The 20507-nt window shown below is 42.8% G+C and overlaps 2 protein-coding genes and 2 long non-coding RNA genes across 7 annotated transcripts in view; 2 read left to right on the forward strand and 2 right to left on the reverse strand.

Annotated features, from left to right (window-relative positions):
• Positions 1-20507, forward strand: part of vex (somatomedin B and thrombospondin type 1 domain containing protein vexed) — a 113690-nt gene that overhangs the window by 91621 nt on the left and 1562 nt on the right. For both annotated transcript variants that reach the window (XM_033381467.1, XM_001354518.4), the window contains exon 5: positions 20380-20456. In XM_033381467.1, coding sequence (XP_033237358.1) covers positions 20380-20456 — 77 coding nt within the window. The remainder of the gene's footprint in view (positions 1-20379; positions 20457-20507) is intronic.
• Positions 14474-17816, reverse strand: LOC117184370 (uncharacterized). The gene is made up of 2 exons (XM_033381465.1): positions 17607-17816; positions 14474-16492 (listed from the first exon to the last, which is right to left on the reverse strand). Exon 2 carries the CDS (start codon positions 16324-16326, stop codon positions 14533-14535), a length of 1794 nt encoding a protein of 597 aa, XP_033237356.1. The 5' UTR covers positions 16327-16492; positions 17607-17816; the 3' UTR covers positions 14474-14532.
• LOC117184372 (uncharacterized) lies at positions 18415-20040 on the reverse strand. Of its 3 annotated transcripts, XR_004469686.1 has the most exons (3): positions 19769-20040; positions 19063-19537; positions 18415-18505 (listed from the first exon to the last, which is right to left on the reverse strand). It is a non-coding gene; the product is annotated as an uncharacterized lncRNA (long non-coding RNA). The 3 variants fall into 3 exon arrangements; XR_004469687.1 differs by lacking the exon at positions 19769-20040 and having other exon boundaries at positions 19148-19762; XR_004469685.1 differs by lacking the exon at positions 19769-20040 and having other exon boundaries at positions 19063-19762.
• Positions 18504-19699, forward strand: LOC117184374 (uncharacterized). The gene is made up of 2 exons (XR_004469689.1): positions 18504-18673; positions 18731-19699. It is a non-coding gene; the product is annotated as an uncharacterized lncRNA (long non-coding RNA).

Below are 20507 nucleotides of genomic sequence, written 5' to 3' on the forward strand. Positions count from 1 at the left end.
AGCAGAAATGCCCAATTTTTGTCCTAAAAATCGGCATTCTGGACCATAGTGCATTCAACCAAAGCAACAACCGACCCAACGAGCTTTCCCCTCCTCCGCCTACAATCTGTTTGCCTTATCCTCTTTTAGCGTAAACGCCGGAATTGGTATCGGAGCCGATGACTGCCACAAGCTCTCTCTCTCTCTGTCTTTTGATATTGGTATTGGTATTTTGGTTCTTAAAGACGAATTGATTTGTTTGATTAGTGCTCGAATCTCTCTTCGCGATCTCTCTCAATCGTATTTGTCATTAAAGAGGTGAAGAAGTAGAGAGAATGTAAGGAACCAAGGGCACTGGCTATGTTCTAATGATTATTCTTGTGCTCCGCATAAACCGTTTCTTTTATTAGAAATTACAAATATTTTATCTGTTCCGATTTTCCGCAACTGTTTTTTATTCCGCTTAGTCTGTCTCTCTCTCCACTTTCTTCTCACACTAACAGCAGTGGTCATATCCCGCTCCCCTCCGCCAGAGGGCCAACACTGCACGATGAAGAGTGTGCGAGAGAGAAAGAGAATTAGTAAACACGTGGAACGGGTTGGCGTAGCCACTGAACATAGATTTGTTCTTTCTGGCTTTAAAAATGATCCGATCTGATCCAGATCTGGTAGCTATGCTGGTTCTCTATGATTCGGGATTTTTTTTATTTTCTCGTAACTTTGAAATTGTGGACGCCACAGATCTGCGTCTTTTGACGATAAAAAGCTTGATTCAGTGTGATATAACAGGAGACAGTCTGGATACAATATTTTGTTGCTGTAGCTCATGTAGTCTCAGAGATCTAGGCTTCAAACAAGACGGAAATAAGAACAGGCGGATGGACGTAGAGTCAGACATAGCTGAATCGATTCGACTATTGATACTGATCACTAATATATATTCTTTATGGGGTCGGAAACGCTTCCTTCTGGGCGTTATTCACATTCATTTACTCCAGACTCATTTTGAGCATCGGGTATAATAATGAAACACTATCAATAGCAAAAAGTGGTGAAAACCGGAGCACTGCTTTATGTAATGGATAGCTGGTTGAATAGTTAATTATTCTAATGTGAATAGAATTATGAAATGTATTGATTGATTCGAATTAAAATGATTTGAGTGAGTGCGAAGCACACAATGAATTTAGTTTACATGAAAGCGTTCGGCATTCACTCATATGACTTAGAATGAAGGAGTGAGCAAAACGAAATGAATGCAAACAGTCGAATTGCCCAATTTTTGGCAGCACACTCTGAGCAGGAGTATTCCTTCATTGCTACTTGGCTCTATGCTCTTCCCCTTATACGCAATTCGCAAAGAGTATAGGGATATATAAGAGTTGTGAACAGAAGGAAGCGTTTCCGACTTCTTAAAGCATATTTCGGATCCACGTTAAAGTGCGACACACTCTTTCTGTCCGTCTCGTTTGTCGCCTAGATCTCAGGGACCTGTTATATCCAACCTGATATATGTACTAGATTACAGAATTTGTATCATATCGGATCATTATTATAGCAAGAATGAAGAAAATGTTGCAGAGACCCCTGACACGCGCTTACTCTATTTCTCTCTCGCTCTCATGTGCACTTTTCCTCGTGCAGTGTGCTGGAAAGAGAATGAGAGACGGAGCGGTATTAAAAAAACAGCTAGAACTAATTTGAACAACTTTTCACATCATCATTTTGATTTATTGATATTGTTATGATTATATTTATATTGTAAAGCTTTTCCCAATCTGTTATACCTTCAATATTTATCTCCAATCTCCAAGCTTTTCCCAATCTGTTATACCTTCAATATTTATCTCCACTGCCGTTCAGATCCGGATTTAGGTTCCCGTTCCCCTGCCCCATCCGCAATCCTAAGTTCTCCTGAATACCCTCCCGTACCTCCGACCCACCGAAACTCCGTACCCGGTCACTCCCATTGATGGGCTGCACGCCCACTCCGGAAAACCCAGTGATTTGTTAACTTTCAAGAATAACTTTTATTGCTTTGTCAGCAATCTGATAGGCGACAACAACGGCAAAACAAGAGCAGAAGACCCACGAATTATGAATTATATACTTGAACAACAAAAGCAAGATGAAGTTGGAGAAACAAATATAGAAGCGTATAAATAAATTACGAAAATAAGAGGAGGAAACCACGAAACACGAACAAAAAAATAAACAAAAAAACAAACTTGGGGACAGGAAAACCCGAATATAAGAATAAAGATAATAATTCGCCACAATTTAATTTGCATAATGACAGTGTCAAGTGGCGAGTGAGAAACTCAGGGTGGCAGGGGGCGGAAAGAAAGGCCTGAAAGAAATTAAAAGCGGGTACGAAACAGGAAGTTCCATAAGCGAGTAAACGCATTGGATATACAATGACGGATATACTCGTACATATACGCGGGGGAGTTCCATGGGAAGCGTAAAACGGTGGTGGAGGAAGTCCCACATAGAGATGGAGAGGGGATGTGGCAAACAACTCTGTTGAAAATTCCCACTTTTTAATGTGATAAATTTACAAGGCAACTGGGAAATCTGCAGTCGACAGCCGTAGAGTACGGAACGTGTGTGCCCCACCCAAGCACTCCTACACTCCACCATTTCGCCCACCCCCCACTTACTGTGGTTCTGGTCTCATCCTCGCACACTGGGCGAAACATCCAATCCGGTGGCGGAAAATTGAGCACTGAACTATTTCGATACACTTAAAACGTCATTAATATGGATTAGGCATACACCACTGAGTGTTTTGGTAGTCAAAACTTTTAGTTTTAGTTGGTATTGGCTCCGCTGTTCGCCGTCAAAGTCGTCATAAGCTGTCGCACTTGGAAGAACAAGTTTCTGGCACAATATTGCACAAAAAACTATTGCACATTTAGCATAAAGAGTATTTTCACCTGAAGTTTTATGTCTGTGCAATCAGAATGAACGTATTTTATTTGAAGTTCATGGTGGTTTATAGGTTCACTCATAAAGATTGTATAGATGGTTACTGCGCTCCTGCATTCGGAACTTGTTTCGGAATATAGCATTTTTCGCACTCTGGTTTCGATTTAAAGTAGTTCTGATGTAAGAGGCTGTGTTTGCAATTTTACACATATTTATCTCTGCTTTTGCTCCAGTTTTGCCCACTGTGCCTCGGGGCCATGGCCGTGCATGGGGGTGCATGGGTGTGCCTACATTGAGGATTAAGCAAAACCCCCCATGAGGATTAGCCTGGACCGCATAAATTTCCCGTCAGACATAGGCAAACAAAGAGATGGAAGAACACACCACTAGTCAGGGACGAACTCTTCGCGTCCTCATCTCCGGCTGTGGGGTTTTGCGGTGACTCCTTTAATTGAAGTTAATCTGAAGTAGAACTGTCGTTAAGAGCAGAAGAGATAGAGTCATAAGATTATGCACCGGGAAAGGTGTGGTTTTCGAGCAGTCAATTATCCGACAGATATGGCCGTTAAATGCAGAATTCTCCGTATGTTGCACTTATATTTAAAAAACTTTGCAGCTCTGAAAAGCTTATGTATACTGATCTCAAAACCTTTCAACGGATTCCTACAGTTCGCGAAATCTTAAGCTGTAAAATAAAAATATATATTTACAATTATTGGCACATTTTTCTTGAAACTTCGAATCATTAAGGTCATAGGTTAAGCTACTCAAAAGAAAAAAAAACATTTCCTTCACCTTGAAAAACTATAAATTTCTATGAAACTATAAATATACACATAAAATTTGTCTCGGAAAACTATCACTGAATTAATCACTCATTAATATCTGAGAAGGGATCAGAGTACCTCAGGATTCTTTCAATTGATTCGGGAGTTGGAAAATTCTAAAATTGGAGAGTATAAATATCGTTCTTCTCTTGTGGCAATTAGATGTGATGGAGACATATTCTTATTGGAAAGACGACTTGGCTTATGTGCTTGTTCTACGCGAACGAATTATTACTTCGCCTTTTGTTGATTGGTTTTAGCCAGAAGCTTTTGATGGCATATCAATAAAACTGCCAATTGTCGATAGTGATTTGTTAAGGAGCGATCAAAAGTTTCTTTCTGAAACAGGCTCTCCAAACTAATTTTTACTGAAGAAAATTTTGAGCTAGCTATTTGAAAGATACTGAAGGCTCAAGAGGAGGAAAAAGTAATGAAAATTGGCTATTTTCATCTTCCAGAACTTCAAGTTTATAATTCATTATAAATTATAATTGAATAGATTGGGCGAAAGAAAAGGTAACGCAGCCTCCCATGACAATGAAGGTTAGGAAGAAGACATCAAAATTGAGGACTGGACTTCGTTGAGCACTAATTTCCTACAACTCGAGAAGTTTCCTTGCAACACTTAAGCTGTGGAAAGATGCGTCAAGCTCGTGACAGAAGCTTAATTTGTACCCGATGAAAAGCCAGGCAGGAAATGACACAAATCTCAATTTTGTAACCAAACGAAAATATAGACAATGCTATACGTTAAGCTTGCATCATTTCATATGCACGAATTTAATCATTTATAATACATTGAAATACATTGTAATCGGTACGTCTAGTTAGTTGTTTCAAAAAATTCAATTCTAATGCGGAACAGTACGGGTCATCAATTAACACCACCCTGGAAAACGAATTAAAAAAAATAAAAACAATTTTACCTACAACCTGCTGTATGCGTATATACTAGATATTTATATACATACGTAGACAAGGAGTACATTGGATTGTAGATTGGGAAAGAACGTGTCCTTCTGGAGAGCCCAGCTAGTGATTTCTAGTAGAGCCCAGCATGAATCAACACAATCCTTGAAATGGTCCTGGTGCGGGCTGCTTATGGATTTCCAGGATCTAGTTGGGAATTGAAGACACCGGTTCGCCGAATTACCCGCTTTTATAAATCTCGAGCGCCGACCCCTGCCTTATCCCCTTGCCCATTTGCATAGCAGGTACGTCTGTCTGTCTGGAGCTCCTCTATCTCCAGCCTCTGCTGTTGCTCCAACTCCATTCTGCAGAAGCATTCGTACAGCATATGTACATACATATATCGCGAGTTTTATTTCGGTTCATCCCGGGCTCATCAAGCTACAGAGTTGACAGAAAAATAATAACCATAAAAATGCGCTAAAGCTGCTACTTTATTTTCATTATATGTACATACCAGCCTCGCTCCACGACCACCTTAATTTCCTTTGTGCCGGCTGATCTATGTGTGTGTGTGTGTGTGTGTGTGTGTGTGTGCGGAGGGCGCTGTTCTGTTTGTGGAGTCCTTTGCGCGTTTGTTCGTCTGCGGCTGCTTTGCATACTTTTAGAGGCACTCAAACTCAAAGCCTCCCTCAGCCTTGGTCGTGGCGTCAGTGGCCTTACAAATTGAATTATGCACTTAATGGCCCCCAGCTGGGGTGGCAGGTGGTCTCGCGATTCCAGGGCAAGGCTAAGCATCTGCATAAGGCCAAATAAAATGGTAAAACGCAAAAAATTCCAATTGAAGGCCATTTAAATAAGTACACTTCTCTTCAAAACTACATATACATGCGAAGGTTTTATCAAAAGCTCTTGAGCTTAAGTAGACAATACCTTTTTGGCCCCTTCCAGTACTTTAAAGGAAAGCTAGTTCAAAGTAAATCGAGAGGGCCGCTTATAGAGTGTTTCTAGACGCCAAGGAATGGCATCCATTAAAGTCAGTCCGGTTTCGAATACTTATGGACAGCTAAGAAGAACACTACTATTCTATCTTTTACTGGATTTACTTTTTAATACTCAGCAGGCACTTGAAGCTGATCCTTGAAAAAACGTTACTATCGGATCAATACCCTTTACCGAGAATGAAGCGAACGTGCCGTTTCTTTTTTAGTAAAAAACCACACACGAGCATTTATGTAATTCCGAATAACAAAATCCAAAGAACTCCAAGATAATAACAAACTTAAAAGGACGTACAAAATGGGAAAAACTTAGACTTTGTGTCGGTGCACACATCTTCAGGTATAGCCATTGTATGGACATGCATAAAAAATCATAGAAAGATAATTTCTCGTCTTAACCCTGTAAATTCCGATTGAAAATTATAAAAATGCCCAAAGGCAGTACAAGATTTTTGAATTTACAAATTCTTAGTTTTGGGCCAAAAATATATTTTTAGTCTAATGTAAGGGAAAATACCAATCAGGCAGTATGCTTGTTGCTATGTCGCTCCCCTCCGCCAGAGGTGGCACACTGCACGAGGAAGAGTGCGTGAGGGAGAGGGAATGCAATTTTATGGTTCTTTCTGGCTATAATAACGAATCAATCTAAATCGGCAATCTGTCAAATATGCCTTTCTGGTTTTCTCAATATCATACAAATTGTGGATGCCACAGATTTTCATTCCTTGTGGGGGCGGAAGAAGGCTTCGAGTACTGGGTATAATAAGAAATTATAAGATTCAATTAAAGAAGAACTTTGGATTTTGTGGAACTTGTGACTTAGCATACATTTTGATATTATTTTAAGGTAGTTCTTTCTGCAGTAGGAAAAATTATTCTAAAACAAAGCAGTTATAAGAACAACTTTTTCTTTCTTAATGTAGCCCAAAAATCAATTCAATTTGGCTTGCTCATGATTGCTGTTTGTCTGAAAGATAAAGATTTATTTTCGTCTGATTTCAAGGTTTTATTAGTTCGTCTGTAACCATTATCGCTATACAACAACTTTATTTCTTTCAATATCCCTTTCTTCTCCCTCGCCTTCGCTCTTTCCTTCTGCTTCACCGTGCCATATTACAGAATATTTTTTTGTATACCCGATACGTACGATATACGATACTTAGGAGTATTTTAGATTTGTGGTGAAAGTTTAAGTGCTATACAGAGGGAAGCGTTTCTAACCACAGAAAGTATATACATATATTCTTAATCAGCATAAATAGCCGAATCGATATAGCCATGTCTGTCTGCCATTCTGTCTGTCAATCTTGCTTGACGATTAGTACTCAGAGACTACAAAAGCTAGAGGAGCCAAATTTTGTATCCAGACTCCTGTGTTATCACACTGAATCTAGTTTGTTTAAAAATGTTGAGCTTCGGCCGTAGAAGCGACTCACAACGTTCCCCCTCGTTTATTTTAGCCATGGAAGAAAAAATTCACCTCTGCAACTTCAACGCTTCCGATTCTTCTTCTTCCCTTTGCTACATCATCATCATTGTCCTTGGCAATTATTTGTCCGTGAGCAAAGGAAAATAAGATGACATAGCGATAGAGAGGGGGATACGAAAATTTCTCCGTCCAACCTACATGCCGACAGTTTTATTTGCATAAAGCTTCACCGCGTGGCGGCCATCCAAACGTAGTATTTACAGCTGTCCGCCGCCCAACCACACCGCTTAGATCCTTCAGCATACTTCCTCAAGCAGCCAACCCCCAGCTTTCAGTCTGATCCTGGTAAATCCGCTTTTTCATCGCCAAAGTATGCAGCCAGTTTTCCCGGGCTGCGGCTGCGGCTGCCGCTGCTCAATCATAATAAAAAGACGGAAAAGTCCGGAAAATACAGAGAGAAGGAGGCGACAGAGGTGTGATGCGGCTACCACAGCACAGTGGGGGAAATGACTAATCTGACAGGAAAAAACCCCATTCGGAATTTCAATCAGTTTTCTTTTGTAGTATCCATTTGGAATTCTTCAAGGAGTTTTTATCGGTTTTCTGTTATATTTTTAGTTTGAAAACTCGAACAGTTATCGGATTTCGAACTTAAAATATGGTGCGAAAGCGGCAGCTGTAAAGCTCATTGCAATTTTCCACGTGCTCTTTCAGCTACGTCGATTATCGGGGTATGATTTTGATTTCTGCAAAAACCGGCCAATGGTATATTACATACTTTAGAAGCCAAAGTTTTTTTCCTGATAGTTTGCTCATTTCACCCACTATGCACCCACTCCACTGTGTCCAGTCGAGTCTCTTGAACATTTCCCGTTTGAGACGACTTACTGAAGCGTCGCAAAGTGCTTCCTCCCTTTCATCCATGGCGACACTCAGCCCCACCCCAGTCCAAGTCCAAGATTCCGTAGCGTCTGCTGCCTGTTGCTACTGCCATGGCACAGTAGGGCCTTAGCCGAAATTAAGCGGCAAAAATAAGCTGTAAGTGCACATATAAGTACATACATATCTAATAGACAATTTTCCAGTGCTCAAATCCCACGGACTTTTAGTTTAGGCGATTTGTGCATTTATGTGCTTACGAATCGTACGAAATATATAGGTACAATTTTTAAGGACACTTAACAACATACAAGAATGCTACCTCAGCTGCCTCTCAGTTGATCTATTTGCAGCATGTTCCTTGCATATCTTTACCTAAGTGGCTTCTAAAGCGATAACAGCTCTTATCGGTTGTTAAGATAGTATTTTGTACACGAAATAATATTCAAATGATGATTCCTTAATTGCAAGGGAAACTTGAATTAAGACTAGCATACGCCACTGCGCGAAAGGGACAATCTTTGTACGACAGCAGTATAAATCAAAACGACTATACCCGATACTCAGTCAGTATGGCTCCCCTCCGCCAGTGGGCGCACACTGCACAACGAAGAGTGTGTGAGAGAGAGACAGAAAATGAGTAATCGCATAAAAGGGGCTGCGTAGCCACTGCAATTTCATTTGTTCCTTCTGGCTATAATAATGACCCGATCTAAGCCGGATTTGGCAATCTGGCTATTTTTGATGAATCTGTACTTTCGATTTCTCGTATCATCGTAGGGGTAGGGGTCCGGCAAAATTTGTAAACTGACTAAATTTAGTATGATATCACAGGAGTCTACGCGCAAATTTGGTTGCTCTACGACGGACAGAGAGAAATGGATAAATCGACTCGGCTATTGATACTACTCAATGTATACTTTATGGGGTCGGAAAGCTCCACCTTTCACTACAAATCTAATATACACTTATACTATTTAAGTATCGGGTATTAAAAGTAAAGAACTGATAGAAGTCGAATACTTCGATAAATTTGGCTTGAGTGGCCCGGGAAAACAAAAGATTATTACTTCTCCAGGTGATTCTGTCAGAAAAACGTCATTACTGCGCAATCAACTAGAGTGGGCTAAGACAATACCCAGAAGCTAACCAGAAGCCTACCCAGATTAATAAAACAGTGCATATTTGCCTATGCGATATAATTTTTATTGTTCTATACTTAATTTTTAACTTTACTTAAATGTTGAAAGGAATATCTAATTAGTTTTGCTCTTCTAAAGAGAAACTATTGGCTAATTCCTAAAAACGAAGATTTTTCTTTCGAATAAAAATTATTTCATGCAAATAATATGTACGTAGGTTGCCCCACTGTGCAATGTACCGAGCGATAGGTAACGGAATTCGAAGGCTCAATATTTCGAAGACAGTGCACTTAGGCAAACGAACTTTAGGAACCGATTGATAGATACATTTATTAGCGTTTTAGGATTACGAAGTTTCTTGACACTAAGTTCGACCTCAAGCCATGAGGAAAAAAGCAAGCTTACCTTATTTTGCTAGATCGCCGACCTAAGCAACATTACAGAATATACAGTACGATCTCAAGCACAGATGCTCATAAATACAATTGTCCATGTCACTTCAAGCTTTTAGCTTTATAAGGAGATGCACTTTTCCAATCAAATTCAGTATCAGAATGATTCTCGTCTTAGCACTACCATCAGAGGCTGTCGCCGTGTCTTCAGACCTCAACCTGCGCAACATAGGATCACATCAACGCAGTCCAACTGGTTCCACTGCCAGTGGCGACGACAAAACTATCGACCATTTGGACTCTCTGCAACCCACCTTACAAAAACTACACACATACCTCTAAAAAAACATTTAAAAAAAAACACTAAACATAAACAAATGTAAAATTCATTCAAACTTCTTTGACCCGCAATGCACACTATGAGTGTAATTAAATCGATAGCTTAAACTGTCTAATAGTTTGTATTTTTGCAACGTGTTCTGAGAAATTGAGCCACTGTGAAGTGCCTACTCCAGCTCTGCTTAGCTTTTGTTTGCTCTTCTCATAAACGAGTGCAAATACTTTTATAAGTGGCTGTATGTTATTACCGTCGTTGCTGTTGACAGTTTCGGCCTTTGAAATGGAAAAATATTTGACAAGAAAATTACTTTTCCTGGGCAGGGTAAAAGAGGCAATTGTCGTAACACTCGTGCTTGTATTCTCATGCTTGACCACAATTTTCTGGCTAGGAAAAGTTGATTCATTTAGGTTGACTTCGCCCCGGCTGGAGCTGCTTTCTGGGAATATCAAAAGGTCAGCCAGTCGTGGGTCACGACCCTTCTTCGCGGGGCAGCAGTTGATGAAAATATTAAAGTAGAACGGACGAAAGTCGCATGGAGTTCGGCTTTTTTCATCGGGCGATAGAAGTTTGTAAGAAGTCTAAAGTATCTAAAGTTTTAGGGACTACAAATCCTTCTTTTGGTATAAAACAATAATAATTAATAGTCGGATTCGTCCACGATTAGAGGTACCAACTTGAGTATGATTGGGAAATGATTTTTTCTCTATTCTATTAGGTGTATTCATTGCTATCAATATCATTAACAACTGGTCTAGTGAATCGACTGTTCTGAAGAAAAACCAGTTTTCCGAGCCATCCAATTTTTGAGCTATTTTTCAACTTTAACTTGAATTACAGAAAAATAACCCCAAACCACCCCAAGTGTCCCAAGCTACAGAATTTTAAAAAACAAAATTTAAAAAATGTTAAATTAAAAATAACAAAATTAAAAGATGAAATATTTTACGGTCTTTATCGATTCAAAAACATAAGAATTGAGAATTTTACAACGTATTGTGAAGCTTCTAGAAATCGTAGCAGAATGAACATTTTGCCATTTTTGTATGTGTGTATAATTTAGTTAAGTAAAATAATTGTATTCGTGCAGAACTTATATTTTTTCAAGTTGAAATGCACGAATGGCCCATCAGAATTCAGATTTTCCTTTGCAAATGAGATAGGGCTGGGCCGACAATTGATTTGTGGTTAGCTTAATTGTTTCTGACAGGCAGGCAGATAAAGCTAATCTGCGCCGGAATCTTTGAAGCCAGTGAGTTTAATTGGAATTTAAGCTGGTAAATTCTAATTGATTGCATCAATGCTTGACGCTAGGTGCCAATAAGAGAGTGGTAATAAATCATTCGAAAATTCATTATTATTTGGGACTTGCAGAGGCTTGGTCCTCTTGGGTGTCAGGGTGGTCTTCTCAGAGATTAAGTTAGTCTTTTCCTTGCCAGACAATGAAGCTTCTACAAAAGACAAGATCATGTATAGGAAAAGGAATACTAGGAAAGAAGTATCACATGGATTAGCGAACTTAGTCTAATTTTCGACAGAGCCTTCCCTCTGCTCTATTCCGACATACGTTTTGATAAATCAGCTGCTTCCCGGCCATCCCTAAGTTATCCCAAAAATGTCAGCATCCATGCTACCCAAAACTCTCCCCGCCATGTCAAGCATGAGAATTGCTTTTATTTTCCGATCACTGCTATGCTGGGGACATGCGGCCCTATAAGCGTTGACCAAGACCCCCCGGCATACAGCGACCCCGCTGCCGAATTGCTTGTCTTTAATTACGTTTTAGTCCCCGAGTTTTCGGAATAGCCTTGTTTATTTTTATTACTTTTCGCGGCGGACCCTTGTTTATTTACATTAATTTTTTTCAATTTACCTTTATTGCCACGAACCCGGGGTTTGTGTCTGAGTTTGGGTGGGGGGCTGGTGCCGAAGCTGTTTCGCTCGGACTCGTGTTTAATAATATTCTTTTTTTATTAACGCGAACCGTTTTTGAGATCTGTGGAATTTTTTGGGTTTTTATTCCCGGAAGCCAAAGAGTACGGGCATATCTGTATATAGTCGAAAGTAAAGGCCAGAAGGAAGCGTTTCCGACCCCAAAATGCATCAAGGGCAGAGTCGAGGCAGCCGTGTCCGTCCGCCTGATGAAATTATACGATGTGTAGCATCCAAATTTTGTGTGCACATATGTGTGATATCACAATGTTCCAGGGGAACTTCAATATTTCGCGATGTCCCCTTCCGCCACCAAGAAAACTGCAAACGCAGAACTATTAGGTGCTATATTACCTACTAGATTGGGAAATGTTGATCATTATTATAGCCAGACTGAAGAAAACAATTTCCCGTGTCTGACCCCCTGCCACATACTCTCTGTCTTTTACTCGTCCTGCGTGCGCACCCTGAAGCAGTGAGTGAGACGTCCCAATGTCCGTAAAAACTGAGTGCCGGGTAGAATAGTCACAACAGTCGGAACGACTGCTTCTGTGGTCTGAGGCCACAGCCGACATTCATTTCCGATGCGTTCAGCAGTCGTCTGGCTAATTTGATTCAATCGACCCGGCCGTAGAAACGGTAGATGCCCACTCTGGCTCACTTTCTGCCGCTCTTGGTTAAGTGCTCGGGGTTTTCCGGTGGGGTGGGGAGGCAGAGGAAGGCCAAGATCAAAAATGTCAGGCACTTTTGAAATTTCCGATGCAATTTCCGTTATCAACACCTAGACAGCTGTCAAAAGCACACACATACGCGTCACGCAGCTTGGCACTTATGTATAGACGGCAGTTTTTGTTCGATTTTTTATTTGCCTTTCACTCTCTTTCATTCTGCTCTATGCGTGGCGGAAACGGAAATTGTTAGGCCTTATAGACAATTCGCATTTCCGGTCCACTGGCAGTTCTCCGTCCTTTGGAGTCCTCCCATCTCTGGCATTCTCTGCCTTTCTCTGCCCTTCAGTGCGCACAATTGCACAAATTAGTATGTCGCTTCCGTGCTCCTTGCGTTGTGTCACTGGGGAAGCGTAAATACAATAATTAAAATATTTTGCATCTCAATGGCAGACCAAAGATTCCTTCTAATGAGGCGTCACCCGAAGGGCATCCATAATCATGCTGATGATGAGCGATGAATGAACAGAAATGGAAATTTCGCATCGATGGCAAGGTATAAAGGGTGATTAAGGGAAACTACTCGTACTTAACTTCGGCCAAGATTGATGGTCCCAGCTTGCGACTCTGCGACGTCGGCAGAGGTTCTAGACGAGGCAGCGAGCACAGGAGCGACGCCAGCTACAAAGTGATGCGACGATGACCGATGAGAGGAGAGCGGACGCTCTCGCGGGAGGACATGAGAGGACGGGATTGGCCCGGCATCGATCCAGCGCGTATATGTGAATGCACATACGGGGTGCTGGCATCACCGACCCTAAAAAAGGCAGAGAAGAAGTAGTCCGGAGAAAAGTCTCTGAAGTACGCGAGGGAGGCGAAGTTCCGAAGGCGTGGAGAGCTAGTTCCGTGCTTTGGGAGGGAGAGGAACAGCAGAAGGCCAGGATCAGCCAATTCTGGACCATCCAAAAAGGTTCACGGTACGGAGAGGAACTGATCACGGAGCCAGCACATCGTCGCAAGGCTGAGTTGACCGTCTAGTGGCTAATATTAGAGAACTACGGAATTAGCACTAGGCGGAATGGACTAGCGAGAGGTGCTTGGAGAAGACTCAAGCTGACTACCGTTGTATAAAGTAATAAGTAATGAAGAACGAATAAAGATACGCATACTGGTGCAATTAACCTCGGCTGTATACTCCATTGTCGCCGAAGCAGCATTATAAATTTGTTTGCATCCAGCCCACAGACTGATGAGCAATCTCAAGCTAATTCAGACGATCCAAACAACTTATAACTCACACACACGATGACTCATACTCATACTCGATGAGTGAGAGTGTGGGCTGTTCCCAAATTCATTCGAATTTCGAATGCATTCTATTTTTGTGACGGCGCTTCGGCCGGAATATGCTCGTCGCGCCGGGGTCCACAGAAATTTGTTTGATCTCTGGGTGTGGTAGCTGAAAGAGAGTCTCGGGGTTCAAGAAGAAGGCGTGGCTTGAGCGGTAAAAGAAATAGAGTATTTTTATTGTTCTTAAGAGATACACAGTTTGGTAGGTGTTCGGGTCGCTCTTCTGGCTCTTTCTTCGTGGTCGGCTTCGGGGTCGTCCTTCAGGGTTGAGCCGCACGTGGCGGATCGGTGCGTGCAGGTCCTGGGGTCGTCGGGCCGGTGTTGGGGAGGTTTATTGCACTCCGAGGTGAAGTACTGTTGCGGAGGTTTGCGGAGGGGAACAAATGTTGCGGAGGTCGATGGCGCTCCGAGGAAAATAAATGTTGCGGAGGTCGAATGCACTCCGAGGAGAATAAAACACCCGTTGGTGTTTGGGGTATGGTTACACTTGGGCTGGTCAGCTGTGGTTGGTTTCATGTTTCTTTCGGTTTTTTCTTATTTTTTGTTCTTTTTCTGTTTATTTCTTTTCTCCTTATAGGGCAGGACTTCTTGTATTGTCTCTTATGTTCTAGTTATTCTACTAATACTTATAGTTTAGTCTTCATGGCTTGTCTTGGTGTTTCTAGTAAATTTAGTCTTCAGGGTTTCTTCTCGGTGTTTCTAATGTTTTGTTGTGGTGTTTGTGGCGTTGGCGCTTGGTCTTCGTGGTGCTGGGCGTCACACTCCCCCCTCCTTTCCCAGTGGGGCGTTGTCAGTTGATTTTGTTTGGAACCAGGCGCTGATGCGGACATCTCCAGCTCGGCCGATCTTGACCCAACACGCCTCCTGTTCCTCGTTCCATAGTTTGAACCGTCGTTGAGTGTGTTTTGGGCGGTCGTGGAGTTTCGCTTTGACTAGTTTGATCGACGTGGTCGCTAGTTCGAAGTTTTTCGGGACATTCCATTCGCCCGGGATGGTGCCTCTCTGGATGGGTTTCCGGGGTTCCGGTTCCGGCATTGGCCGCTCGGGGTTGAGATCCAGCACGTCCTTGTCCGTTGGCTCTGTTACCGAATTTCTTGAGCTTTCCTCTTTTCTCTTTGGGTTTGGTTCCCCGTTGAAGTTTATTGTGGCTTCTCCGCACGTTATTGATGTGCCTGCATCCTTTAAGAATTCAATTCCTAGTATGGGGGTGTCTGGTACCCCTGTCATTATTAGGAATGATTGGGTGGTTTCTTTTCCCCCTAGTTCTACTGTTATTTGGATTCTTCGTGTTGTTCTCCGAGTGCTTCCATCTGCGAGCTGGATTAATCTGTTTTCCACTCCTTCGATACCTTCTCCTTTTAGTTTTTCGGCCACCCTTTCGTTTATCATGCATCTTGTTGCCCCTGTATCGATGATTACTTCCATCAGTTGTGATCCAATCCTGGCCCGTCCTAAAAGTTGCTTCTTGTCAAATATTAATTGTGTATTGTCCCGCTCAGCTGGTTTTGGGCCACAGCAGTTTCGCAGGTTGGTCCTGCGCCCTGTGTTTTCCGGTTGATTTCTGCAGCAGTCTATTGTACGTACTCCTTGTTTGTTGCAGGTCCAGCAGTACAGTACGGGTTCCCTGCTGCATGTTCGGGCCTCGTGCCCATAGTTTCCACATATTTGACATTTCCTTTGTCGGTACTGCGTCCTTTGCCATGCTGGTTGGTCGTTTTGTGGGTAATTCCATTGGCGACCTGTAACCTTGGAGTGTCCTGCATCTGTCTCTATTTTTTCGAATTCCTCTGCGATGATAATGAATTCCGACAGCGTTTGGAATTCTCTTCTCTTCACGTATAGTTTCAGCGGCAGCCGGCAGTTCTGGTATATTATTTCAAGTTTTTTCTGCTCTGTGTAGGTTCCGAACCTCATTAACTTCCTTATCTCTTGGACATAGTCTCGGACTGTTTCTGTTTCCGCTTGTTTTCGCTCTGCCACTTGTTTTGATAGCTCCTCTTGGCATCTGGGGGATATGAATGTGACTGGCGCTGGCTTTGTGTGCCACCAGTCTAGCGCGCTTTCTTCCAGGATTATCGGCATTGCGACTACGAGGTGGTCCGGTTCTACCCCGTAGGTTTCTGCTAATTCCTCCATCCTGCTCAGGAATTCTAGCAGCCCTCCTTTTCCTGTAAAGATCAGGTCCCACTTGCGTATTTTTTCTATTATCGCTTCTGCTTGTGGTAATCCTTTCTTTATCTGTTTTGGAAAGAGCGATTTCTTCCTGCCTGTCCTGGTCTCCCCTTGGATCTCTTCCATTGTTGGTTTTTGTGGTAATCCTTTTGGCGATTGTTGCCTTGGGCTCTTGGTTCTCGGGCTTTTGCCTCGTGATTGGTTACTTGCTAGTTGTTCTAGCCTCCCTCGAATATGTATTGGGAGGTCTGCTCTCTCCGAAAATTGTAGTAGTTTTTTCTTTTGGGTCTCTAGTCCGTCCAGTTTCTCCAATCCGAATTCCTCGCAATAGTTCTGTAACTCCAGTTTCGTTGCTTGATTTATCCATTGTTTTGCCATCTTGACCTTTGAGATTATGCTTCTTACGCTACCACAACCTGCTCGGGCGCCACTGTGACGGCGCTTCGGCCGGGGTATGCTCGTCGCGCCGGATTCCACAGAAATTTGTTTGATCTCTGGGTGTGGTAGCTGATAGAGAGTCTCGTGATTCAAGAATAAGGCGGGGCTTGAGCGGTAATAAAAGAGATAAATAAATAAAATAAAAGAAAGAGTTATTTTTATTGTCCTTAAAAAGGTACAAAGTTTGGTAGGTGCGCGGGTTTTTTCTTCTGGTTCTTCCTTCGGGGTTGGCTGCCGGGTTCGTCCTTCGGGTTGAGCCGCACGTGGCGGATGGTTGCGTGCGGGTCATGGTAGTCTTCTGGTCGGTGTCGGTTGAGGGCGCGAAGGTGTAATGCGCTCCGAGGAGAAGAATGTTTCGGAGGGTAAATGCGCTCCGAGGAGAATTAATGTTGCGGAGGGTAAATGCGCTCCGAGGAGAATTAATGTTGCGGAGGGTAAATGCGCTCCGAAGAGAATAAATGTTGCGGAGGTCTAATGCGCTCCGAGGAGAAGAAATGTTGCAGAGGGTAAATGCGCTCCGAGGAGAAATAATGTTGCGGAGGGTAAATGCGCTCCGAGGAGAAATAATGTTGCGGAGGGTAAATGCGCTCCGAAGAGAATAAATGTTGCGGAGGTCTAATGCGCTCCGAGGAGAAGAAATGTTGCGGAGGGTAAATGCGCTCTGAGGAGAAGAAATGTTGCGGAGGGTAAATGCGCTCCGAGAAGAAATAATGTTGCGGAGGGTAAATGCGCTCCGAGGAGAAATAATACTGCGGAGGGTAAATGCGCTCCGAAGAGAATAAATGTTGCGGAGGTCTAATGCACTCCGAGGAGAAGAAATGTTGCGGAGGGTAAATGCGCTCCGAGGAGAAATAATGTTGCGGAGGGTAAATGCGCTCCGAGGAGAAATAATGTTGCGGAGGGTAAATGCGCTCCGAAGAGAATAAATGTTGCGGAGGGTAAATGCGCTCCGAAGAGAATAAATGTTGCGGAGGGTAAATGCGCTCCGAAGAGAATAAATGTTGCGGAGGGTAAATGCGCTCCGAAGAGAATAAATGTTGCGGAGGTCTAATGCGCTCCGAGGAGAAGAAATGTTGCGGAGGGTAAATGCGCTCCGAGGAGAATAAATGTTGCGGAGGTCAAATGCGCTCCGAGGAGGGGAAAGGCGGTGGACTTTAAATGCGCTCCGAAGGAGGATGGGAGGATCGCTGGGGCTGCTGGTGGCTGCTACTGATGCTTACCTGTCCACTGGCCGGAGCCGAACTGATCATGAGCGCTCTGGCGGAGCCCTTTTTATTTCCGAAAAGCAGCTGATCCGTACGGCATGTCCCTACCGCGTTTGTACGGATCGGCTGATAGTGTGCCCGTTAGTGCTTCGGTTATGGTCACACTTGGGGCGGTCAGCTGTGGGTGTGACCGTGGGTGGCTGTGCTACGGGCCCATTGGTGGTGATCAGCTGTGGTTGGTTTTATGTATCTTCATTGTTTGTTTATTTATACTTATTTCTTTTGTCCTTATGTGGCAGGTCTTCATGTATTGTCGCTTATGTTCTACTTATCCTACTAATACTTATAGTTTAGTCTTCATGGCTTGTCTTGGTGTTTCTAGTATAATTAGTCTTCAGGATTTCTTCTCGGTGTTTCTAATGTTTTGTTGTGTTTGTGGCGCCGGCGCTTGGTCTTCCTGGTGCTGGGCGTCACAAATTTAAGCATAAATCAGTGTCAGCTTTTGAGAGGAAAAATATCTGCGGTAAAATGATAAAACAGTTTTTTTTTTGGGTAAAAATGTTGCACACATTTTCAGAAAACAAAAAGATAAATATTAAAACAAAGCCAAATATACATCCTAAATATTCAGATTTCCAGCTAATACCAATTTTAAAATTATTATGGATTTTTGTTGCTCTTGTGCCACTCTAAAAACTGAAGAGGACTCGGACATATGTAAATGGACTGGCTAACTGGAGCTGTTATACGAAGAGTTGAAATACTTACGGAAGTTCTTCAATATATCGTTATGCAAAATTGTTCCAGTCCCACCTGAACGATAGGTGGCCAGGGCTGAGGGCGACGCGCCATCTAGCGGAAGTCCAGGGAGGCTCGATGGTCGATGGGGACATCGGGGGGAGCTGGAGCCGTTACTGGGGATATAAGGAAGAGAATAGGATTAGTTATATGTATTAGTAAGGGAAAAAGGGATAAATAGGGTTGAAAATATTAGAAAACGTGGATTGGGTTATGAAAATCGTGGAGCGTGGACGGAGTCACGTCGAGATCCGAAATTTTGTGAATAAAACAAACAGTTTGAAGTGAGTACCGAAAAAGCGGGCAATAAAGTAGGTAGTAATGCAAAATTTTACAAACAGTTTGAACCGGCAAGGAATACAGCCACTAGAACCGGGCCGGAAGATTTCCTGGAGAGGAACACTGGAGTCCGAGAAAGTCGACTGCAGAGAAGAAGACGATACAACGGGACCTGAGTGAGTTCGTTCCAGTTGCGCGTGTGTGAGCCAAGTAGCGCGGGACGTGTGAAGGGGGGGGGTGAAAGAGGTCGAGTGAGCGGCCAGGGCGATTCTAGCCACACCGCACGACCGTTGCATCGCCGTCCAGTGCGTGCCACACGTTTGGGCTCTTTTACCAAGTGAAAACCTCGAAATCCTATTTACACACACACACACGCGCACACGTATACACGAACCTAGATAAATTTAGGGCTGACCGGCCACGGCCAGCGATCAGCGAGCCCACGTTATTGAACTTAAAGAAAAACAAATAATCCGCACTCCAAACACCGTTCCACTGTAAATGTTATTTTGTTCCGTGTGTTGTCCTTTATTCTGTATTTAGTATAAGCTCAAAACGTTTAACGTAAAATCTTGGCCAGTGAAAAAAAATATGTATGTAAAAACACCAACACCTTTCACAAACGTAAATCTGCGATCAGCTGGTCAACGCCAGAAGATTAACCCTTAGCGGGTGACGCGGGGGTCCCATCAGTCCACCGTATTTGGTCGAGTGAATTGTGGAAAATATTGTTTATGTCCCGGGGACCCTTAACAAGAGCTCTTGGTAGGTCAGGTCTCCGTAGGGGCCCGAGTTGAATTAACTCCCGTAAGACGGATCCAGTCCCCACTCATCTACACATAGTCCAGTACGAATGGGTGAGGGTATCCCTGTAGGTTAAACGAAATTTCAGCAGTTATTTCCGTGTTTGTCTTTGTGTCGAACGTTTTGGTGTTTCTTTTTGGTTAGGGATAATTTTGAGTATAGCTATTTATTAATAAGAAATATGAAGTTGTCAATTTATAATTATTAAAGCTTGGATATAGACTGAAGTATGATGCATTAAATTTAAAATAGAGGGAGGACGCGTGGCGTAAGCCATGGATTAGGTCAGCCGTTACCGTTCCAGCAGAGGGTGGCCAAAATGAACGTTGTGTTTGGTCACAGGTAGGGCGGGCGCGCGAAGTGATAACACCCAAGCTTCACCCACTTGATAGCCGTCTGTTTATGATTTTCTTTGTTGTTGTTAGGTTGTTGTTAGTTTTGATGTCCCGAGAAGTAGTATGTCTCCTTTTTTTGTCTACATTTGGCGGGCAAGGGGAACTACCCAGCCCTGGGGTCGACAGCTAGCCGGCATTGCCCTCTGGGAAACAAGCTAAATGTAACAAAATCTTATTGATATCTATCCCAAAGTTTGGCTGTCCCTCCGTATCTCGATAACTTTGCCAGTAACTGTTGCCAACGGGTTCAATATTGAAACCTATAAAGCGTATTTAAGATCAACTATCTTGTCTATCGAAACCTCGAAATCGAGAGTTGGGGTATCATGGCAGTAACAGATATTCATTTAATAGCTCGCAAAGACCTGTATTTCATATATCAACCGAATTATCTCTTATGAATAAAGAGATTCATTATATATATATATCATACGAAACTTATACTAAATATTAGTTGTACATGCATGTATATATGTATCTTAATCTTTGCATTTTCTGTCTGCATCTTCCAGGTACTGCGTGGAGTTCGAGGTAATCAAGGCGTCCAAGGCCTGTCACAAGCTGCCGCCCTACAACCTGATGCTGGAGGGTAAGTGGGTGGCCTTTTGAGCTACTAAGCCGATACTTATTGGTTCTACCA

Source organism: Drosophila pseudoobscura, chromosome X (genome assembly GCF_009870125.1).
Source record: "Drosophila pseudoobscura strain MV-25-SWS-2005 chromosome X, UCI_Dpse_MV25, whole genome shotgun sequence".
Lineage (NCBI taxonomy): Eukaryota > Metazoa > Arthropoda > Insecta > Diptera > Drosophilidae > Drosophila > Drosophila pseudoobscura.

Bases quoted from the DNA above. Each gene is read 5' to 3' on its own strand.
- LOC117184370 (XM_033381465.1), bottom strand. From the start codon at position 16,326: ATGGCAAAACAATGGATAAATCAAGCAACGAAACTGGAGTTACAGAAC.